Source organism: Uloborus diversus, chromosome 4 (genome assembly GCF_026930045.1).
Source record: "Uloborus diversus isolate 005 chromosome 4, Udiv.v.3.1, whole genome shotgun sequence".
NCBI classification, from domain to species: domain Eukaryota; kingdom Metazoa; phylum Arthropoda; class Arachnida; order Araneae; family Uloboridae; genus Uloborus; species Uloborus diversus.
Window position 1 is genome coordinate 8,726,685 of NC_072734.1, and position 17,760 is coordinate 8,744,444.

A 17,760-nucleotide genomic window follows, 5' to 3' on the forward strand; every position below is an offset into this window, starting at 1 on the left:
TAAGTTGTTTCTAGAAGTAAAGTTTTTTTTAATTTTCTATAATCTTTCCATGTAGGGAAATTTAATATACTGTTTTTTAGGGGGCTTTTTTTTTCATTGACTTAAAAAATTTACTTGATATGTTTTTTTTTTTTTACCATTTTGTTAAAAAAGTAACATTTTTTAAAAATATATCTTTAGTTCAACAACTTTACACAACTTAAAACGCATTTTGTACAAACATACAATGGATTTCAAGTAGAGCCAAGAAAGGAAACCATTATCATTGGTAACGTAAATCAGGGAAATTTGGTGAACTTAAATCCAAGATTGTTTCTTAAAAAAGCTAATCCCTGTTGAGGCTTTTTTAAAAATTTGTTATTATATTTTGTTTTTTTCTTGTTTTCTAGAAAATGGGCATTAAAGAAGAATACTTTCAAAAAGCAATTTCTGCTGGAGTTGATCATATTGGCTGTGCTGTAAGTAATTATCAAAATCTCTTCATTTACGGCTGCTAAAGTTTGAAAGTAACTACTGTGAACTCTTGATTTTCTGAATGACAATTAACTGGAGCATTGGTTAACAAAAATCCAACTATCAAATTCAAATTTGTTTGCCATGTAGAAATTTGTCTAATCTCTGCTCTAAAGCAAAAAGGAAAAAAAGTTTTCGGCCCTTTTTTCTGAACTGTAGTCCTATTTTATTGACCATTTTGAATTTGTCAGTTTTATTTGTAAATACATGTGATTAGTTGCCCCAATGGGAGGTCACTGTGGCCTCCCAAAAAATTCTTATTCAGTGAATTTTGGGACATAGTTGCAATTTTAAAATTTTTGAAAATCGGAATGTCCCTTTTCATGAAGTGTACTTTTGTGTTCGTACCCATGTTTTATCAGGCGGCAAAATTTTTAGTTCCATTCAGCAAATTGAAAATTTCCGCCCTCTTAAAAATCAGGGTTGGCAAGGTTTTGGACACTACGGTAAAAACCACGGTAAAAACCCTGGTTTTTACCGTCCTGTCCAAAACTCTTGTGTCCAAAACTGTCCAAAAGTGTCCAAAACTATGTTTTTAGAAAAATTGTATTTAGTGAAAAAACATTAAAAACAGAATAAAATGTATTAAAGTAATGCTTTAGATTGATCATTTATTCAATAAGAACATTCAACTTATTTGTGCAGCTGATTTTAATCTAGTAACATAGAAGTTGAATTCTTGAATACAATTTCAATTTGTATGTATGAGTCTATTTTATTTTTTATTTATTATTTTTTTGATATCGGTAACCAAATTTCCCTATGTTTATGCAAGTGTGCTAATGAAGGCATGATTGGCAAGGTTTTACCATCCTGTTCAAAATTTTTGTTTCCGAAAGTATCCAAAACTATTTTTTGAAAAACTATTTTGTGAGGAAATATCAAAAACAGAACAAAATGTGTCAAAACTATTTTTTGAACTTTTTAATACATTTATTCAATGTGGATATACAAATATATATATATATATATATATATATATATATATATATATATATATATATATATATATATATATATATATATATATATATATATAGTATATAACTTATTTATGAAGCTGATTTTAATCTAGTTACGTAGAAATTAAATTCTTCATTAAAAATTTCAATTTGTATGCTGAAGTTTTTTTTTCATTAACCAAATTTTTCGACATTTGTGCAAAAGAAAGTGTTAAAAATATAGTTCAATAATTGACTTAAATGCAATAAATTACAAATTTTTGTAGTTACAGAATGTATTATATTAAAAATATGAACTAAAAAAAGAATAGCAGAAGAGTTTTATAATTAAGTGTTTAATCATCAATTTCTTGTTCTTTAATCTATGATTAAAAAATTTATTTTTATTAAAACATTATGTAAAAATTATTTGCAAAAACCATTTAAAAAAATTGCTTTTTTTTCACCTCAATATTTATTGCACATTTAATAACATTCCTTTGAGTTATAAAGGAACTGAAATTAGTTGTCTTGGTAGTGTTGTGTATTTCTTTTCATAACTCTACCAACTGTTACATAAGGAAGATTTTATGTACTAGTTACTGACATTTCTTTAAGTAAAATATTTTTTAAATGAATATTTGGAGAATAATATTATCAAATACTCATTAATTAAACTTCATTAATATCTATATTTATGCATTACGAATATTGCATTAAAACCAATTGATTAGATTACACCCCTTTAGCTTTAGCATAGTTTTGGACAGTTTAAGACAGTTTCGGACACTTTTGGACAGTTTTAGACAGTTTTGGACGGTAAAAACCACCTGTCCTGTCCTAAACCAGTTTTGGACAGTCCAAAACCCAACCCTGTTAAAAATTTAATTTTGGTGTGCCAACTGCATGTAATATGAAATAATTAATATTTTGTTTAATATCATTTGTTCTTAATTGCTTTGATAAATGATCCCAACTTTTTTTTCTTTCTAAACAATTGGATATCTAAAAATCAGTTCTCTAAACACTAACAGTCCCAATTCATGATTTGAATTAAATAATTGATAGTCGTCTCTTATTTTAAATGTTACAAAATTTTTAACAAATAGTTTAGGTAAACTAATGATTTTCAGAATTTTTTTTTTTTAAAAATGATATTTTTCATATTATTTATTGATGCTAAAAACTCTTTTGATATGTAAGAACTTTTGTTATTTTAAGCAATTAAACTTTCTTGGATATATTTGTTAGATTTTATTGTCAGTTCAAACTTCAAAAACTAGTTTTCTTTCTATTTTAATTAAACAGTAAGAAAGATTAGGATACATAACAATAATTAAATATTACTTCAACTCATTTTCTGTGTAATAGAATCTGCATAAAAATACTTATTAAATTGATAATGTTGACATTGACAGCCAAAATAGCAAAGGGTCTCCTAGTAATATTCATTACCTTACCTATTAACCTTAAGACTCAGCTTTGCTTCTTATTTTTGCTCAAATATTCTTACTTGATATTGATAATCTTTAAATAAACCAACTTTAATAAATGACAAATAAATCATTTTTGCATTTTGCACCTTAATTTTCTTTATATTGGTTTTAAAATGTGGCTCAAGCTTAATTATTTTTATTTCTCTTAGAATCCACTGCAAACTACTTTATTAAAAGAAGAAAGTAAGTTTTTCTTTTAGTACATCAACCTTTTGTGCATGAATATCCAATTCAAGATTGAGTTGTAATTGATTTTCTTTTAATTTCAGATTTATCAACTTCTAGCAAACATTTCGAAAATAGTATCACATCTTTCCTACACTGTGAAAAGTGTCATTTGTACCTTCACAATTTAATGCAGAAAACTCACACGTGCCAAGGTAAAAATAATTTATATGTTATTTAGCTCAAAAGAAATTCTTGAAATAGTTCATCTTTAAATGCTCTGAAAAAATTAATAATAATAATAAAACTATGAAATTTGTGATGCTAATTAGTTTATATCTACTGGAAGGAAAAGTCATAATTAGTAAGCTTTGAAATTGTCACTTCATCAATTCAAACAGTTTTACTTGTTTTTGCTTTTGTCTTAAAACACAAAAGCCTTTATAAGCAATGTATAAGTTGAAACTATTTACTACATCATTGAAAAAACTCAAACTTTCGAAAAAGAAAAATTGCAGGCATGTGTTTTATGGTTACAGGATAACCTTTTTTTAATGCAAAATAGATGTGAACTTATGAATGGAAAAACTTTAATTGGATGCTTTTATATCCTTAAGCTATCAAAATATTTTCCTTGTAACACCAAAGGAGATGTGTGCATTTTTTTTTTTTTTTGTTAAATGTGCTTTTTTTTAGCATTCTGTAATTTTAAATTTTGTATAAAAGGATTTATTTGTTTGTTTTAATGTACAAATTTCTCACACATGATTGTGTTTGTTAAACATATTTCATTTATTCCATCTCTACGGAAATTTGTTCTTTTTTTTATTTCAAGGATTTTACTGATGAATTAGCCTTCATTTAAACCTAAATTTTAGGTTCTAGAACATTAACTTTCACAATCTAAGTGGGTCTCTTGTTTAAAATTTTTCATATTTTTTTAAAAAATTCTATTTTTTCTTTCTGTCTAATCAATTGGTCATTAGGATCAGTTGATTAAGGGCATTGCTCTTAGCCCCCTATTAATCATAAACTTTGCAATAGAGTAGAAATTTTTTTATGCATAAAACCACTAAATGGGGTGAAATAAATAACATGTATGTCAAGTTTTGTGACAAATGGCACAGTAGATTTTGTGGAAATAGATTGGATATGTATTCATGAGAAAAGCTACAACTATTTTCTAAAACTTGAATAAAATATAGTTAAACTCAGAAATATTTGGACAGTCAATCACATTACTACATTTAATCTTCAATTAAAAAGTAATTTGGAACAAAAAAAGAAGCTTCGTTGCATGAATGAAGATGGATTTCATTTGCAATGTTTTTAAAAGAAGTTACAGTGTATTTTTTCTGAGTAATAATTTATTGTATTTCTGCCAGTATTAAGATTCTGCAGTCTGAACAGGATGAGGGGGGGGGGGGGGAGTAAACTATTTCTGTCCTGGGAACTTATAGGACAGTGTCTGCAAATATTTCATTTTTGTCATCTATTGTACTATAGCTTTATTGTAAAAGCTTGCTAATGTGGTTTCTACAGCAAATTAAGCACAAAAAAAAATAATTTGAATTTTGTCATCTTGAATTCAAATTATATTTTTCGCAATCGTGAGTGTGTGTATGTAGTGTTTGTGCGTGGGGGTATGTGTGTTTGTGTGTAGGGGGTTATGTGTATGTGTGTGTAGGCATGTGTGTTTGTGTCTGTGTGCAGGCATGAGTGTGTGGATAGTTGTGTGTAGGTGTGTGGGGGGGGGGTATGTGTATGTCTGTATAGGCATATGTGTTTGTGTCTGTGTGCAGGCATGAGTGTATGGGTAATTGTGTGAGTGTGTAAGTGTTTGTGTATGTGTGTAGGTGTATGTATGTGTGTGTATATATGTTTGTGTGTGTGTATATATATGTATGTGTGTGTGTAGGTGCGTTTATGTATGCGTGTAAGTGTAGGATATTGATGCAACCTGGAGAAGGCTTTCGCTATAGGAGCAGCATCGTGAGGAGCCGGTCGACGGCGATGCTGCAGAGGGTGCTGGTGGGAAAATAAAATGATAGCACGCCAAAAACAGTCAAATGAACAATTAGCAATCGTGATTGCTCAGAAAAAAAGTCAACTCCCAACATTTCTCTATTGTTAGTATGGAATACAAAACACGTTTCTTCAAACATCTCAAAAACTCATTTCCGCAGATACAGCCCTTTATCTTTCATGACAGATTTGTAGTAGATATAAAATAGAATTCTGAGTTTAGGAAATACATATGCCAAATGGTCCCTACACTGTTAAGTACTGTATTATAATGCATATAAGCAGCATGTTTGTAACATTATTAATATAATGTTTCATAAATTTTCCCCGACATTTTCTGTAAAATGTTGAACTTGATTTTCTACATCTATATTAATTTAGTAAGTTTTTAGGAAAAATGTATTAACATTCGTTTCATTGAACTGCATCATAATTAATAGTTTTGACAATTGCTTTAAACTTTAATTATGTACTCTTTGGTTTACAGTTTGTGGACATTCTTCCCACAGTCCTTCTAATTATGGTCAAATATCCCCACAGTCCTTAACTAAAAATGACAAAAGTTCTGCGGGTAAGAATACTTTTGAATGCTTTAAAGTAAAAATTGTATAGTTAGAATGTGTTATTTATCAGAACTGCAAATTAAATTTTTTATTTTAATCCATAGTGTTTGCTGTGTATTGTTGTATATTCTTTAATGTCTCTACAGGATATTACTGTATTGTTTCATTTATGTGTTGTGAATGTGTTACTGTCAGTGGCGGCTCCTGCCTTGAAAAGTGAGGGGGCCAGATCATGGGTGTACTCGCACCCCCCCTCCCATTCCCCTGGTTTTTGAGGGGGAAAAATGAACTTTAAAAAAAAAATATTTTTTTAATATTTAAACTTTCTTAAAATTATTATTTGTATTAAATAAATAAAATTAAATTCCTTTTAAACACCGGACAATCTACAAAATACTTAAACCACTAAGTAAATCACGAAAGATATTAATCTCATGTTTATGTCCATGATTGCTGGCCGGCGGTGCAATTTCAGCCCCTCAGTTTCGAAAACAAAATTTAATTGATTATATAGGGAAAAGCTGCAAAATACATCACAAAAATTATTTAAATCACAAAAATGATTAATCTCCCATTTATGTCCAGTACGCTTTCCGGCTCCTGTACGCCTCCCTTGCATCACCAGTAAGGAGAAAAAAAAGGAAAATAAGTAAAAAGTTAAAATTATTGTCTGAAAAAAGTGAGGGGGCACGGGCCCCCTTTGGCACCTCCCACGAATCACCACTGGTTACAGTAAATGTAATAAACTGGTGATTGCGTATAATTACCTGTAATTATTCATAATCACCAATACACTTGGTAAATATGAATTATTCAATATTTCTCTAATTTTCCAGTTTATTCATATAATTCCCAAACTCGAGGGGAAATGTAATAATTTATATTACACTGTGGAGTAATGAGGGCATTAACACTTCATTCTGTGAAATATTTAATTGATAGCTGCAAAGCCATCCAAAAAGCATTTGCGGATCTTAGAGCATAGGAATAAGACTGCAACACAATCTTGTGTAATTTTTTTATTTTTGAGATCACACTCTAGGAAAATTATTGATTTTATAGAAAATGAAAGTGATAAAAATGTCTGAAAAAGAGCATAACAATGAAATTGCTGACAAAACATATCAAAATCTTAAAAACAAGATTGAAATCAGTTTTTTTGAAGAACAAAGAGGCTGTTTTAAAAGCTGCTATTCAATCTGCATTTCCCTCTCTTCTAGTTATTTATGTTTGAAGTTTTTTGATTTAAAACAAAAATCAATTTTGTTTATATGTCTCTTATTCATGATTTTTTTTTAATTGCTACCTTATAAAAACACGTTAAGTGAGAGATTATTACTGTGCAAATTAGAAATAGTTATGCAGCTTTTAGAATTGTACTTGATATGTAGCATAAAGATAAAAGTTGAAAATAGTATTTGATGTTTAAAACAGATATTTTGTTCAAGAGCAGAGAATTGCGATAAGGTACATGCAAATTGAGGCTTTTTAAATTTCTTTGATTTTGTGGTCGGCTAATCTCAAAAATTAGCATTCATTCTTTAAAGGATATATTAAAACTGGTTTTATTTTTTTCCCCTTTCCTATCTCTCTGTGTGACCTTGAGGCCATTTAAGTTCATGAAATGAATTTAAATGAGATTTTTGCAAGGTTATTTTTTTTATTTTTAAAATGTTCTTTTTTTTTCGAGATCTGAAATTTTGACATACAGTAATTTTCAGAGTTTTTTTGTTGTCATCCTTAACCCATTTTAGCAAAAAAAGTTATTGTTTCAAAAATGTAGTTTTTTTTTTGGAAACACCTTAGTCTTTCATATCTGTATGATCCTGAAAAGGTTAGCTGTATAGCATAATTTAGGCACAATTCTGCTTCTATGTACTATTTAATCATTGTTTCATGAGAATTATAAAAAAAAATCACTATGTTTAAATTGTGCAATGTATTTTCAGCACTCATCCCCCCCCCCCTTTCGTCTTCTAAGTTTGTTTACTGTTCTTTTTTTTCAACAGACAGTTTTAGAGTATGAATTTTCATTCAAGAATTTTATCGTTAGATCATAAATTTTATTTTGTAATACTAACAGTTAGCTACACATTTAATGACTTATGAGAGCAAGTGACTGTGAAGGGAATGTTTATATGTTGGCAGTTAAATACATACTAACAAAAGACTTAATTATTTTTAAATGGTTGGGGTTTTATCCTGCTGATGTAGGATAATTTAGAATGTGTCAAATGCATAATGGATCAGAATGTTTCTAATCAGAATGTCTGTCCGCTAAAGTAAGAAAAACAACGTTAAAAAAAGCCCAAATTTGCCAATTACAGCAGACACGTGTTTCCGCGTTACAGGGAACGCCTTTTTCAATGCAAAAAGTAATGAGATTATGGATGAAAAGACATCCGACAAAAGCCAAGAGCAGATAAGCATGCCGCTTAAAAGATAAAACAGCGGATTAGCCAAACACCAATGAGAAAATTATAAACCAATCAGGAACCAATAGGAATGCAAGCAAAGGCCAAGAGCCAAGGCTATAACGCCGAAACACAACACGAAACACAACACGTGTCTGCTGTAATTGGCAAATTTGTGCTTTTTTTAATGTTGTTTTTCTTACTTTACTGTTCAGCACAAAGGTATTGATTTATCTTGTCTGTCCGCTGTTTTTTTTTCTTTCTTTTTTTTCTCTCGATATTTGTATTAGTTTTGAATATTGTGGTGAAATTCCTACAATTTTAAAATTTGTATTTTTATCTAGTTGTGTTTGGACGTGACATTTGTTCTGAATTCAATGTCACTGAACAGCATGCCCCAACACTAGTCCTAAAATGCATTCAAGAAATAGAACTACGTGCCAGGCAATGTACAGGTAATGATCTACATAAATTTTTATAATTATTGAAACAAAATGAATAAAATACCTTGCCATTCCTATGGGTTTTTTAAATTTCCTTTTTGTAAGTTTCATTTTCTTTTTTAGATATTGATTTGTACTCTTCATACAAAACATCAGTTCCATGTCATAATTTTCCAAGTTTGAAAAACAAGCTAAGTGAAGGTAAGTTATATATTTACCTTTTTTTTGTTTTTAGCCCTGGCAAAAAATTGAAAGAGTTAATGGTTACATCAAATATGTTGTATATCTCTTACCTTATGTCTTTTTATTTTTAATCCTCTAAAGTAGAATCTCCTGGTACTTTGGAGAGAATAGTAGCCAATGAGTCAACATCTAAATCATGTCCAAGTTTCCATGTCTGTTAGGATTTTAATCATTTTAGGAACAAAGTCAAAACAATAGGGAAGTTTTCGATTTTTCAATTTTATTTTTATATGATAGAGTAACATGTATGAACATCATAGGTGAAAGAATTTTTGCGATACAATAAGTAGTTTTTTTTAAATTAATTTTTAAAGTTCAAGTGCTTGTGACGTCAAATGGCATAGGAAGTGAAGTCATGCTCTCTTCCGATAGGGGAGAAGCCGAAGGTCACGCATTCGACTTCGAAGACGAAACGTAAAAGGCTTATGTCCTCGCATTTAACTCCTCGCGTTTCTGGAACATTAAACCTCTCATCCTCTCGGAAATATTTGAATATCATCATTGATGTTACATGAGGAAGATTATTATTATTTAGATTGTGCTTTAACGAATCCGGTCTCCATAGTGTGTTCAAAAGGATTATTGAATTTCTAAAAAATAAAAATATCAGCGCTCTCAAAATGTCCCTAGCGAAAACAGGGGATCTTCGCAGAAGGCTGCCCATTCGCGCCCTGTGACGTAGGCTCGTGACGTTTCAGAAGAGCGCACTTTTGCGCATGGATTTTTAAAAATTCATTAAAAATAAACCACTGTGTTTTAAAATTCGGCAATGGTGAATTTTTTTGTTTTGAGGGTCAATTAACTATATCCAATAGCCAAAATATGAACATTTAATAGGTTGCAACTTCCCTATTGTAACTATGTCGATGCAAAACACATTTGCATGCAGCTTTTATTATTTTCACTTCATATTTTGGCTAAAAAAATTTCTGAATTGAATGTCGAAATAAATATTACTTGAAGAGACAAAACAGTCCTGTACTAATCTCTCACAAGCTCACGGCATTTGGCATTGGTACAGGAGGTTGCTTGAAACAATTTGCACACCTGTGCACAAAGGCGGATCCTGAAATTTTTCATGGGAGAGACAATTGATTCTTTTTTACTTCATCTTTACTCTTTATCCTTGTTTTGTAAATGCTTATCACAGATGTTTTGCACTTCAGTTCGAAAACATTATCAGGAAGAGCTCCAAAACTCTCTTCCACTAACTTTAACATCATCAAAGGACGTCTAAAATTGCATTTTTTTAACTTCAATGTCGAAAATTTACCAATGAAGAGTTCTCTAAAGGGAAGGGTGTCGCACCTTTTTCGTATTCGTCCTTGCCAGTACATTACTAGTAAAATTGCTTTTGCAGGTTTGTGCTTTAAAATATTGATTTCTTCTAACCTCATTTTCAACATAAAAGCAATATTTTTACTTAAATCATTACTAGTTAATATATTTCTTGTGTGTTAGTTTTTTAGTTTTAAAAATTATATTGATATGCGCGGTAAAAAGCAACCCGTTTATTTTCTCAAACTATATAATCTTTTAAGCAGGTTTCATTTTTGTCAACCTTTTTTTCTTGCAGATCCAAAAAATGTGGATCTTAAAGGTTACTCTCTCCCAACTATCATAAGTGCCTTAATCAGTTACTTGCGAGAGCTGCCAAATCCTGTTATACCGGTGCAAAATTATGAAAAATTCATTGAAGCTTCAAGTAAGTGTTGAAACTCTCCTTTTGTCTCGTACTGTGAATGTAAAAGTTAGCTTGCTCAGCAGAATATTGAATAGAAATTCTTACTTCTGAAGGGACTCTGAACTAAACTGCATACATGCAAATATGCTAAGGAGCCATTCATTAACTACATAAGGATGATTTTGACAATTTTTGATCCCCCCCCCCTCCCATGTAAATCTACTAACCAAAAACATTTTTAAAATAATGATCAACTAGTTTTCAATTAATTTCAAAGAAATTAAAACAGTTAAAACAAGATTGATTTAGATCATCTAGATTGATTGTTTTTTTCAACATATTTTTTGTACATGATGTGTAATAATTAAAAATAAAACATCCCTACATAGTACAATTCTTTTATTTTATATCTTTTAATTCTTTGTAAAACAAGTAAAAAACAGCTCATCTTAATACTTTTAACCTTCCAGAAGCAAATAAAATATGACCCCTGCCAAACCACTTGACCAGACAATTTCTAATATAAAATTTCAATTTGGAAAAAATTACTTGAGAAGGAGTTCAGCCCCCCTCCCCCCAACGTAAGGGGATGTAGAGATTTTTCCACCCCCCCCACCCCCCTTTGGATCCTTACAAAATTAATGAATGGCCCCTAATTGAAATGGAACATGTTAGTAGACTTGAAGATAATCTTTCATAACTACTTGCCTGGCAATTAAGTGGCTGGTTGGGCATTTGAATAAAATGCCCTACCAGCCACTCATAAGTTTTACTTTAATTATAACTTGTTCATTGTATACAGGTTGTCCACCCTAATAGTGACCCAATAGCTAATTTTTTAACCATTAGAGATAAGCGTATAGTTCCAGTTGGGAAAAAAATTTAATTGCATAAGGAATCAAAAGTTTTGAAAACATTTTCGAAAAATCAAATTTTGAAAATGTTACAAAACAGATACAGTAGGCGCCACTTAATGTGATCACTTTGGGACAAATACAATTTGATAACAATAACTGACTGATAACAATAACCAAAAAGAATCCAGGAGACACAAAATAATTTTTTTTTCAATTAAGGTGCATTTATTTTGGCAACCTCAAATTAAAATCACAATGACTCAACTGAACGCAGTTTTAAATTATAAATTATTAAATTAACAGAATGGAAATATCTGAATTATAAAAAGTTAAAGCTAAATTATGCAATTTTTAATCACATAGTAATAGGTGAAATAAACTCTGACCGTTTTCCCTGACATTCGTAAATCAGTTTCAGGAACATTCAGCTTTTCTATCTTTTTTAACATGATTTTGCTTGTTGTTTAAATTTTAATTTAACTTTGCTTTGTTTTCAATCTCGACACAATTCTTTAACAACTTACAAAGTAATTGCAACAGTGGAGGTCCTACATCAATGCCTGCAACATGTCCAGCAACTGAATTTTTTTAGGTGCAAAAGAAAGTTTTCTTAGGGGGAGTCTGTGGTCACTGGGGGCGCATTTCCTGTAGCTTCATTCCTAGAAAAATTTTGAACTGCTATTGAAAACCACAAAATGCTACACAGAAAGTTAGTCTGGTCAGGGTTTGCCTATGTATTTCTGCTAATTGAGGAACAAAAACGTTGCAAAAATTGAAAGTTTATGAAAAAGTGATAACAATAAACGAAACGCTGATTATAATATCCAACTTTTTTAACGTGTGTTAACATACAAGTGTTCCGGGACTGGGCGATTCTGATAAGCAAATGATAACATTAACCGCGATCACATTAAGCACCTACTAGCATCTGCAATGTCTTTTCAGTCGTTAATAATGCCTCCAAATAAGAAGAACCAAAATAAATTTAACCCTATGAACGCACTTTGTCAATTCACATACATCCTCTTAAGAGCTGTGTCGCTGACATCATAAAATCTTAAAATCTTTTAAAATCGTGATTTTCAAAACTTCATAACTCAAAAACTTCATAACTCTGTCAATTTTGATTTTGGTCATAGAAGAGTGATATTTTTTTTTAGTTCAAAATGTTAAATGTGTCAAGAATATTTTAGTAAATATAATTGCTAAGACTGGAAGACTGTATAAGAAGTTAAATTTTGTAATTTTTTCAAAATTTGATTTTTTGGCAAACTTTTCACAAATTTTGATTCTTTACACAATTTAAAATTTTTTCCCAATTGGGACCAAACTCTTATCTCTAACGGTTTAGAAATTAATTTTTGGGCCACTATTAGGGTGGACACCCTGTATAATTATAAAACAGCAAATATAATTAATAATATCTTCATTATAGTTGTTTATTTCATATGTGTACAAAATCTTTCCTTTTCTGGAAGGGAATTCTCTTAAACTCTGCATTACAAATCCATATTCTATCTGCGCTTGGTCTTTTTTCATTTGGTTAAATTTTGCAAAACTAAATTTGCTAATATTTTGTTATTAAATATCAGATTGAATTTTTTTTAAAAAATACATAAACTCTAAAATATTTCTTTTTTCCTAGAAATTCCAATGGACAAGCAGTGTGCCATGTATTTAGGAGAACTTGTTCAACAGCTTCCAGTTCATCACAAGGTCACTTTACAAACACTAATGGCCCATTTTTGCAGAATATGCTGCCTACAATATTCAAGGGGAATCAGAAGTACTCCAAATGCCATAATTCGAGTTCTTAGTCATACCTTATTGAGACCATCTTGGGAAAATATTGCGTAAGTTTGCTTTATTGTTAAAAATGGTTCTGTAGAAATTAAACACTTTAGCTGGAATCTTGATTGAATGATATTATTCAAATGGCAGAAAAGTGCTGTCTGATTTTGCTTTGTGTAGAGAACTCATAAACGATAAGTGATTTATTTTGTGATCTAGTATCTTTTTTGCCTATTATTCAGATTATCCGCAGTTTTCACTTGCCCACTGCTACCGTGCGACCATATTCCGCGCATAATCAAAATTACTGTACTGTATATTATATATTGTTATTTACTGTAGTTTCTAAAGTCAGTCGAAGCTCATCTCCTTTTGGTGCCAAGATAATCGTTGTTTTCTGAAAAAACGGAGCACGTGGTTTAGATATGAAAATGAAGAAATATTTTGTGAGATTTGCTGCCTAACTGAAAAATGCTTTTGCAATTGAGTGCACTAATTTCCAAAAGAAAGTCTCAATAATTACATAGTAATAAATGAAAACAGTAAAATAAATAATATATTTATGCTTTAAGAATTTATTTGTTTAGTTTATACCGATGGCTCCCGTTTATGAGAGAGACTAAACACAGGTGCAGGGATTTTTTTGTCCCCTCTTTTTATTCGCAAGCACAGCAGGTGTTTATACAACATCCTTCGATGGTGAGTAACTGGTTACTAAAATTGCTCTCACCCAATTGACCTGAGAGCTGTGTTACTCGGTGATTCAAAGGCAGCCTTACAAACATTGGGGGGCATCATCTTGCTCCACGTCGTCTGTAGTCCTGGAGTGTCGGAACTTTTACAGGGACTATATGACTGTAACAAGGACATTGTCTTGCAATGGATCCCAGCGCACTGTGCCGTTGAAGGAAATGAGGTTGCCGACTCTCTGAGCAAAAAGAATACCATGATCCAGCAAACTGCTAGGCTAGAAGTTCCCAGGGTTGGTACGCTCCTTCAAAACTCCTCCAATACTCCTTAATTTTAGGAATTTTTTGGAAGGGCCCTTCAAACTCCTTCATTTTGGTTTTAACTCTTTCAAAACTCCTTCTTTTTACTTCCTTTCACAAAAAAGGAAATATTGTATTCGCGAAAAAATTTTCACTCAAAAATCGCCCTTAATTTCCATTTTGCTCACCCCCAAATGAATGTTGAGTTTTTTTTTCGATTCGACCACATGCGGAAAAGTGCCTAAGAATGTATAGACACGCGAAATATCCATTTTGACCATCACCGAGGTAATTACAACGACTTTTCTCGTGACGTCTGTATGTATGTGCGTATGTATCTCGCATAACTCAAAAATGGTATGTCCTAGAAAGTTGAAATTTGGTACATAGACTCGTAGTGGGGTCTAGTTGTGCACCTCCCCTTTTGGTTGCTTTCGAATGTTCCTAAGGGGGTCTTTTGCACCTTTTTGGGGGGAAATCATTGTTAATTTCGATGTAAACTCAAGTGGCGTTATAATTTGTCGGACACTTGGCGATATATCGCCAGTCTTTTGGTTGCCAAGTTTTGTCGCCAACTTGGCGACAAATTTGGCGGAGTTTTTTTTTTTTTTTTTTTGTTTCAATTTGGCCATTGTTGGTGATATTTAGAGAATAAATATTGAATCACATTAAAATAGCGAATAATGGGGAAATGACATTAAATTGGAGTAAAAGGAAGTCATGTGATGCACACATCAGCTCGTTTAGTTCAAGAGTGCAGAATCTTTCTCTGTGACAGTAACTTAAAGTACGTCTATCGAAAACTGAAATTTGTCTCAAAGGCGTTTTTAATGTAGTAATATTTATTTTTTCATAAAGATGCGATTGAAAAAATTGAAGGTGAAAATATTATTAGATGACTCAGACATTCCATAAGTGAAGTATAAAACTTGCCTAAATGGGGCTTGGCTATTTTTTCTTCAAGTTTTAAGATTTTTCTTCCCTCTACCACTCTCAGCAGCAAAAGTCAGGTTGTCTAATTATTATTTAAATGTTTAAAACTGCATAAGTAGATGAACTATATTAAGTGATTGTGTTAAAAAAGCAATTGATTAGTTTATCGCATTTATGATATTGTAAAAAGGGTCATCCACAAGTGATGTCACGCCTTGAGGGGGAGATAGGTTCATGAAATTTGACTCGGGGAGGAGAGATGGTGACATCACATAGTCATTGTAACAGTATGTTTATAAAAAATATGACATGTGACAAGAGGAGGAGTAAGGAGAAGTGACTTTGACAAAGGAGCAAGGGTGTCAAATATGTTGAAAAAAAGAGCGACATCATTTAAGGTCAGCCCATTAGTACTCCTTCAAAATCTCATTTTAGTCCTTCAAAACTCCTTCATTTTATTTCTGAAATTTAGTACGAACCCTGGTTCCGTTTGGCGCTATTAAACAAATGATTACAAGCAAGATGTCGGAGGAGTTTTGGAGCAGTCTTGCCACTAGAACTTCATCAAAACCATGGAGAGACAAACTCCCTCTCCTATCAAATGAAGACAGATATGGAATGGTGGCCGAGTTCAGGCTGACCACGGGACATATTTCTGCCTACCCAAACACCTACATCGTTTCAATATCATTTCTAGCCCTCTCTGCACACTCTGTAATCTGGGATATATTTTGGATGGGAACCACCTCTCCTATTGCCTGATGTAAAGACAGCAAACTCTAGTAGACCGCTATTGGGAGGCGAGGAACCGTTTGGTTTCATAGACTTTTTACTGCAGCTGTTTGTTTATTTTAGTATTTGTTCTCTGTGTTCGGTTGTAGTGGTCTTGTAAACTTTGCCATTGGAAATTTAAAAAAAAAAATTTTTAATGATTAAAAAAGAGTTTTGTTATTTATTTTTTAAAGATTTATAACATTCAAAACTTTGGTGCTTTTTGACTTCTTGGAACCCACTTTATCTTGAAATGACATACTTATAAGGATACCCTCGTTTTCCTGACCGAAGTTGAATAAGACTTGGCAATTGCTCATATTTTCTCAAAATTGCACAAAAAATTTAATTTTATGCTGGTTTCATTAACAGCAAATAAAGATATGTATGGAGTTTTTTCACCTTATGTGTAACTATTGATGTCTTACACTTTTTTAAGTTTTGCTTTCCATGTGTGTTGTGGCAAAGTATTGATCGGTTACTGCCCATTTTTTAGGTCAATTGTTCAAAATTCTGAAGCGCATACTAGAATAGTGAAACTATTACTTCTTAAAGGAGAATGGGGTGAAAAACTACCAGACTTTTCATCCCAAACAGGTAATTTTTGTTTTCTCTCTCTTTTGAAACTTTTAATTTATAATAGAACTTTGAATGCTTTGAATATTAAATGTAAAATATTTAAGGAATTCAAAGAAAGGATTTAAATTTATTCTCACAAAAATTATGTACACATTACACTGTAGGAATAGAGATTTGAGCAACTTAAAATCTGTACTTAAGAATAATAACTTCCAAACATTAACTTCAGGATTATAAGCATACGTAAGTATTGCCAATTTATTTTATACTAGTGGTACCCGCACGGCTTTGCCCGTAATAGAAAATTAAAAGGTCTTTTGGTTCGCCTGTATATTTACAAATAATGTATGGTGAATTTTCTCGCCAATTGGCTTGTGCCCATGTTACGGTTCCACATTATGATAATTTCACAACTTATTCGTCCATCTTATGATAATTTTGTTCTCAAAATTGGAATGGAAAAAGAACCACATCGAGTTTTTGAAAAATTGCTTCGAGGTGCACACCCCCGTGCTACAAACTAACTTTGTGCCAAATTTCATGAAAATCGGCCGAACGGTCTAGGCGCTATGTGCGTCACAGAGATCCAGACAGTCAGGGAGACTTTCAGCTTTATTATTAGTAAAGAAAACGAGATAAAAAACTGAAGAGATATTATATAATCATTGGATCTTCTACTGTTTCTTCTGAAGTGAAATGTTCTAAAAAATATGAAATGGTTCGAAGTTAACTAACTGTAGTGTGATTATTTTCAGTATGCTTTATAGTTTTTAACAGTTTTCATTTTTTCTCCCTTATTTAGCTCAACCACCTCACAAATATGTAGTTATGGAAGCAAAACATACTCCATTTTCCCTTACAGACTTTGAAAATATTGTCAGTACTGAAGATTGTTATAACCATGAAGACAAGGACCTATTGGAAGCAGAGTGGTTTTGGGGTGATATTACCAGGTATGTAGCATGCTTGTAGTTTTCTTGATTTCTCAGAATTTTTTTAAGTTTTCATTGAGCATTATTTGGAAGTCTATTTACAAAATGAATTAACAAATCAAAATATTTTTCAAAAGGTTTTATATCACATATTGTTTGTTTAAAAATGTATGTGTATCAATATAAAAACATATATTTACATACATATTGTTTATTTGTGTACTTTTTTTAGAGACTTACCGAGTACTTGGTAACTACTCTGTATTCGACCAAATTTTGATCAGGTACTTGGCCATTACCGAGTAGTTGTAAAAAATTGAATATCGTTCAAAGCAGATTTTACAATTAATAAAAACGTTCAAGCATATAATATACTGCAATCATTTACAATTCAAATTTACAAGTCAAATTTAAATTTTGA

General features: G+C 31.3%; 1 protein-coding gene across 5 annotated transcripts in view; it reads left to right on the plus strand.

Moving 5' to 3' along the window:
- Nucleotides 1-17,760, plus strand: part of LOC129220248 (phosphatidylinositol 3-kinase regulatory subunit gamma-like) — a 54,966-nt gene that overhangs the window by 21,916 nt on the left and 15,290 nt on the right. For all 5 annotated transcript variants that reach the window (XM_054854623.1, XM_054854620.1, XM_054854624.1 and 2 more), the window contains exons 2-11: nucleotides 390-458; nucleotides 3,100-3,133; nucleotides 3,220-3,330; nucleotides 5,628-5,711; nucleotides 8,462-8,572; nucleotides 8,684-8,761; nucleotides 10,380-10,508; nucleotides 12,990-13,197; nucleotides 16,325-16,425; nucleotides 17,210-17,360. In XM_054854623.1, coding sequence (XP_054710598.1) covers nucleotides 393-458; nucleotides 3,100-3,133; nucleotides 3,220-3,330; nucleotides 5,628-5,711; nucleotides 8,462-8,572; nucleotides 8,684-8,761; nucleotides 10,380-10,508; nucleotides 12,990-13,197; nucleotides 16,325-16,425; nucleotides 17,210-17,360 — 1,073 coding nt within the window. In that variant the 5' untranslated portion in view covers nucleotides 390-392. The remainder of the gene's footprint in view (nucleotides 1-389; nucleotides 459-3,099; nucleotides 3,134-3,219; nucleotides 3,331-5,627; nucleotides 5,712-8,461; nucleotides 8,573-8,683; nucleotides 8,762-10,379; nucleotides 10,509-12,989; nucleotides 13,198-16,324; nucleotides 16,426-17,209; nucleotides 17,361-17,760) is intronic.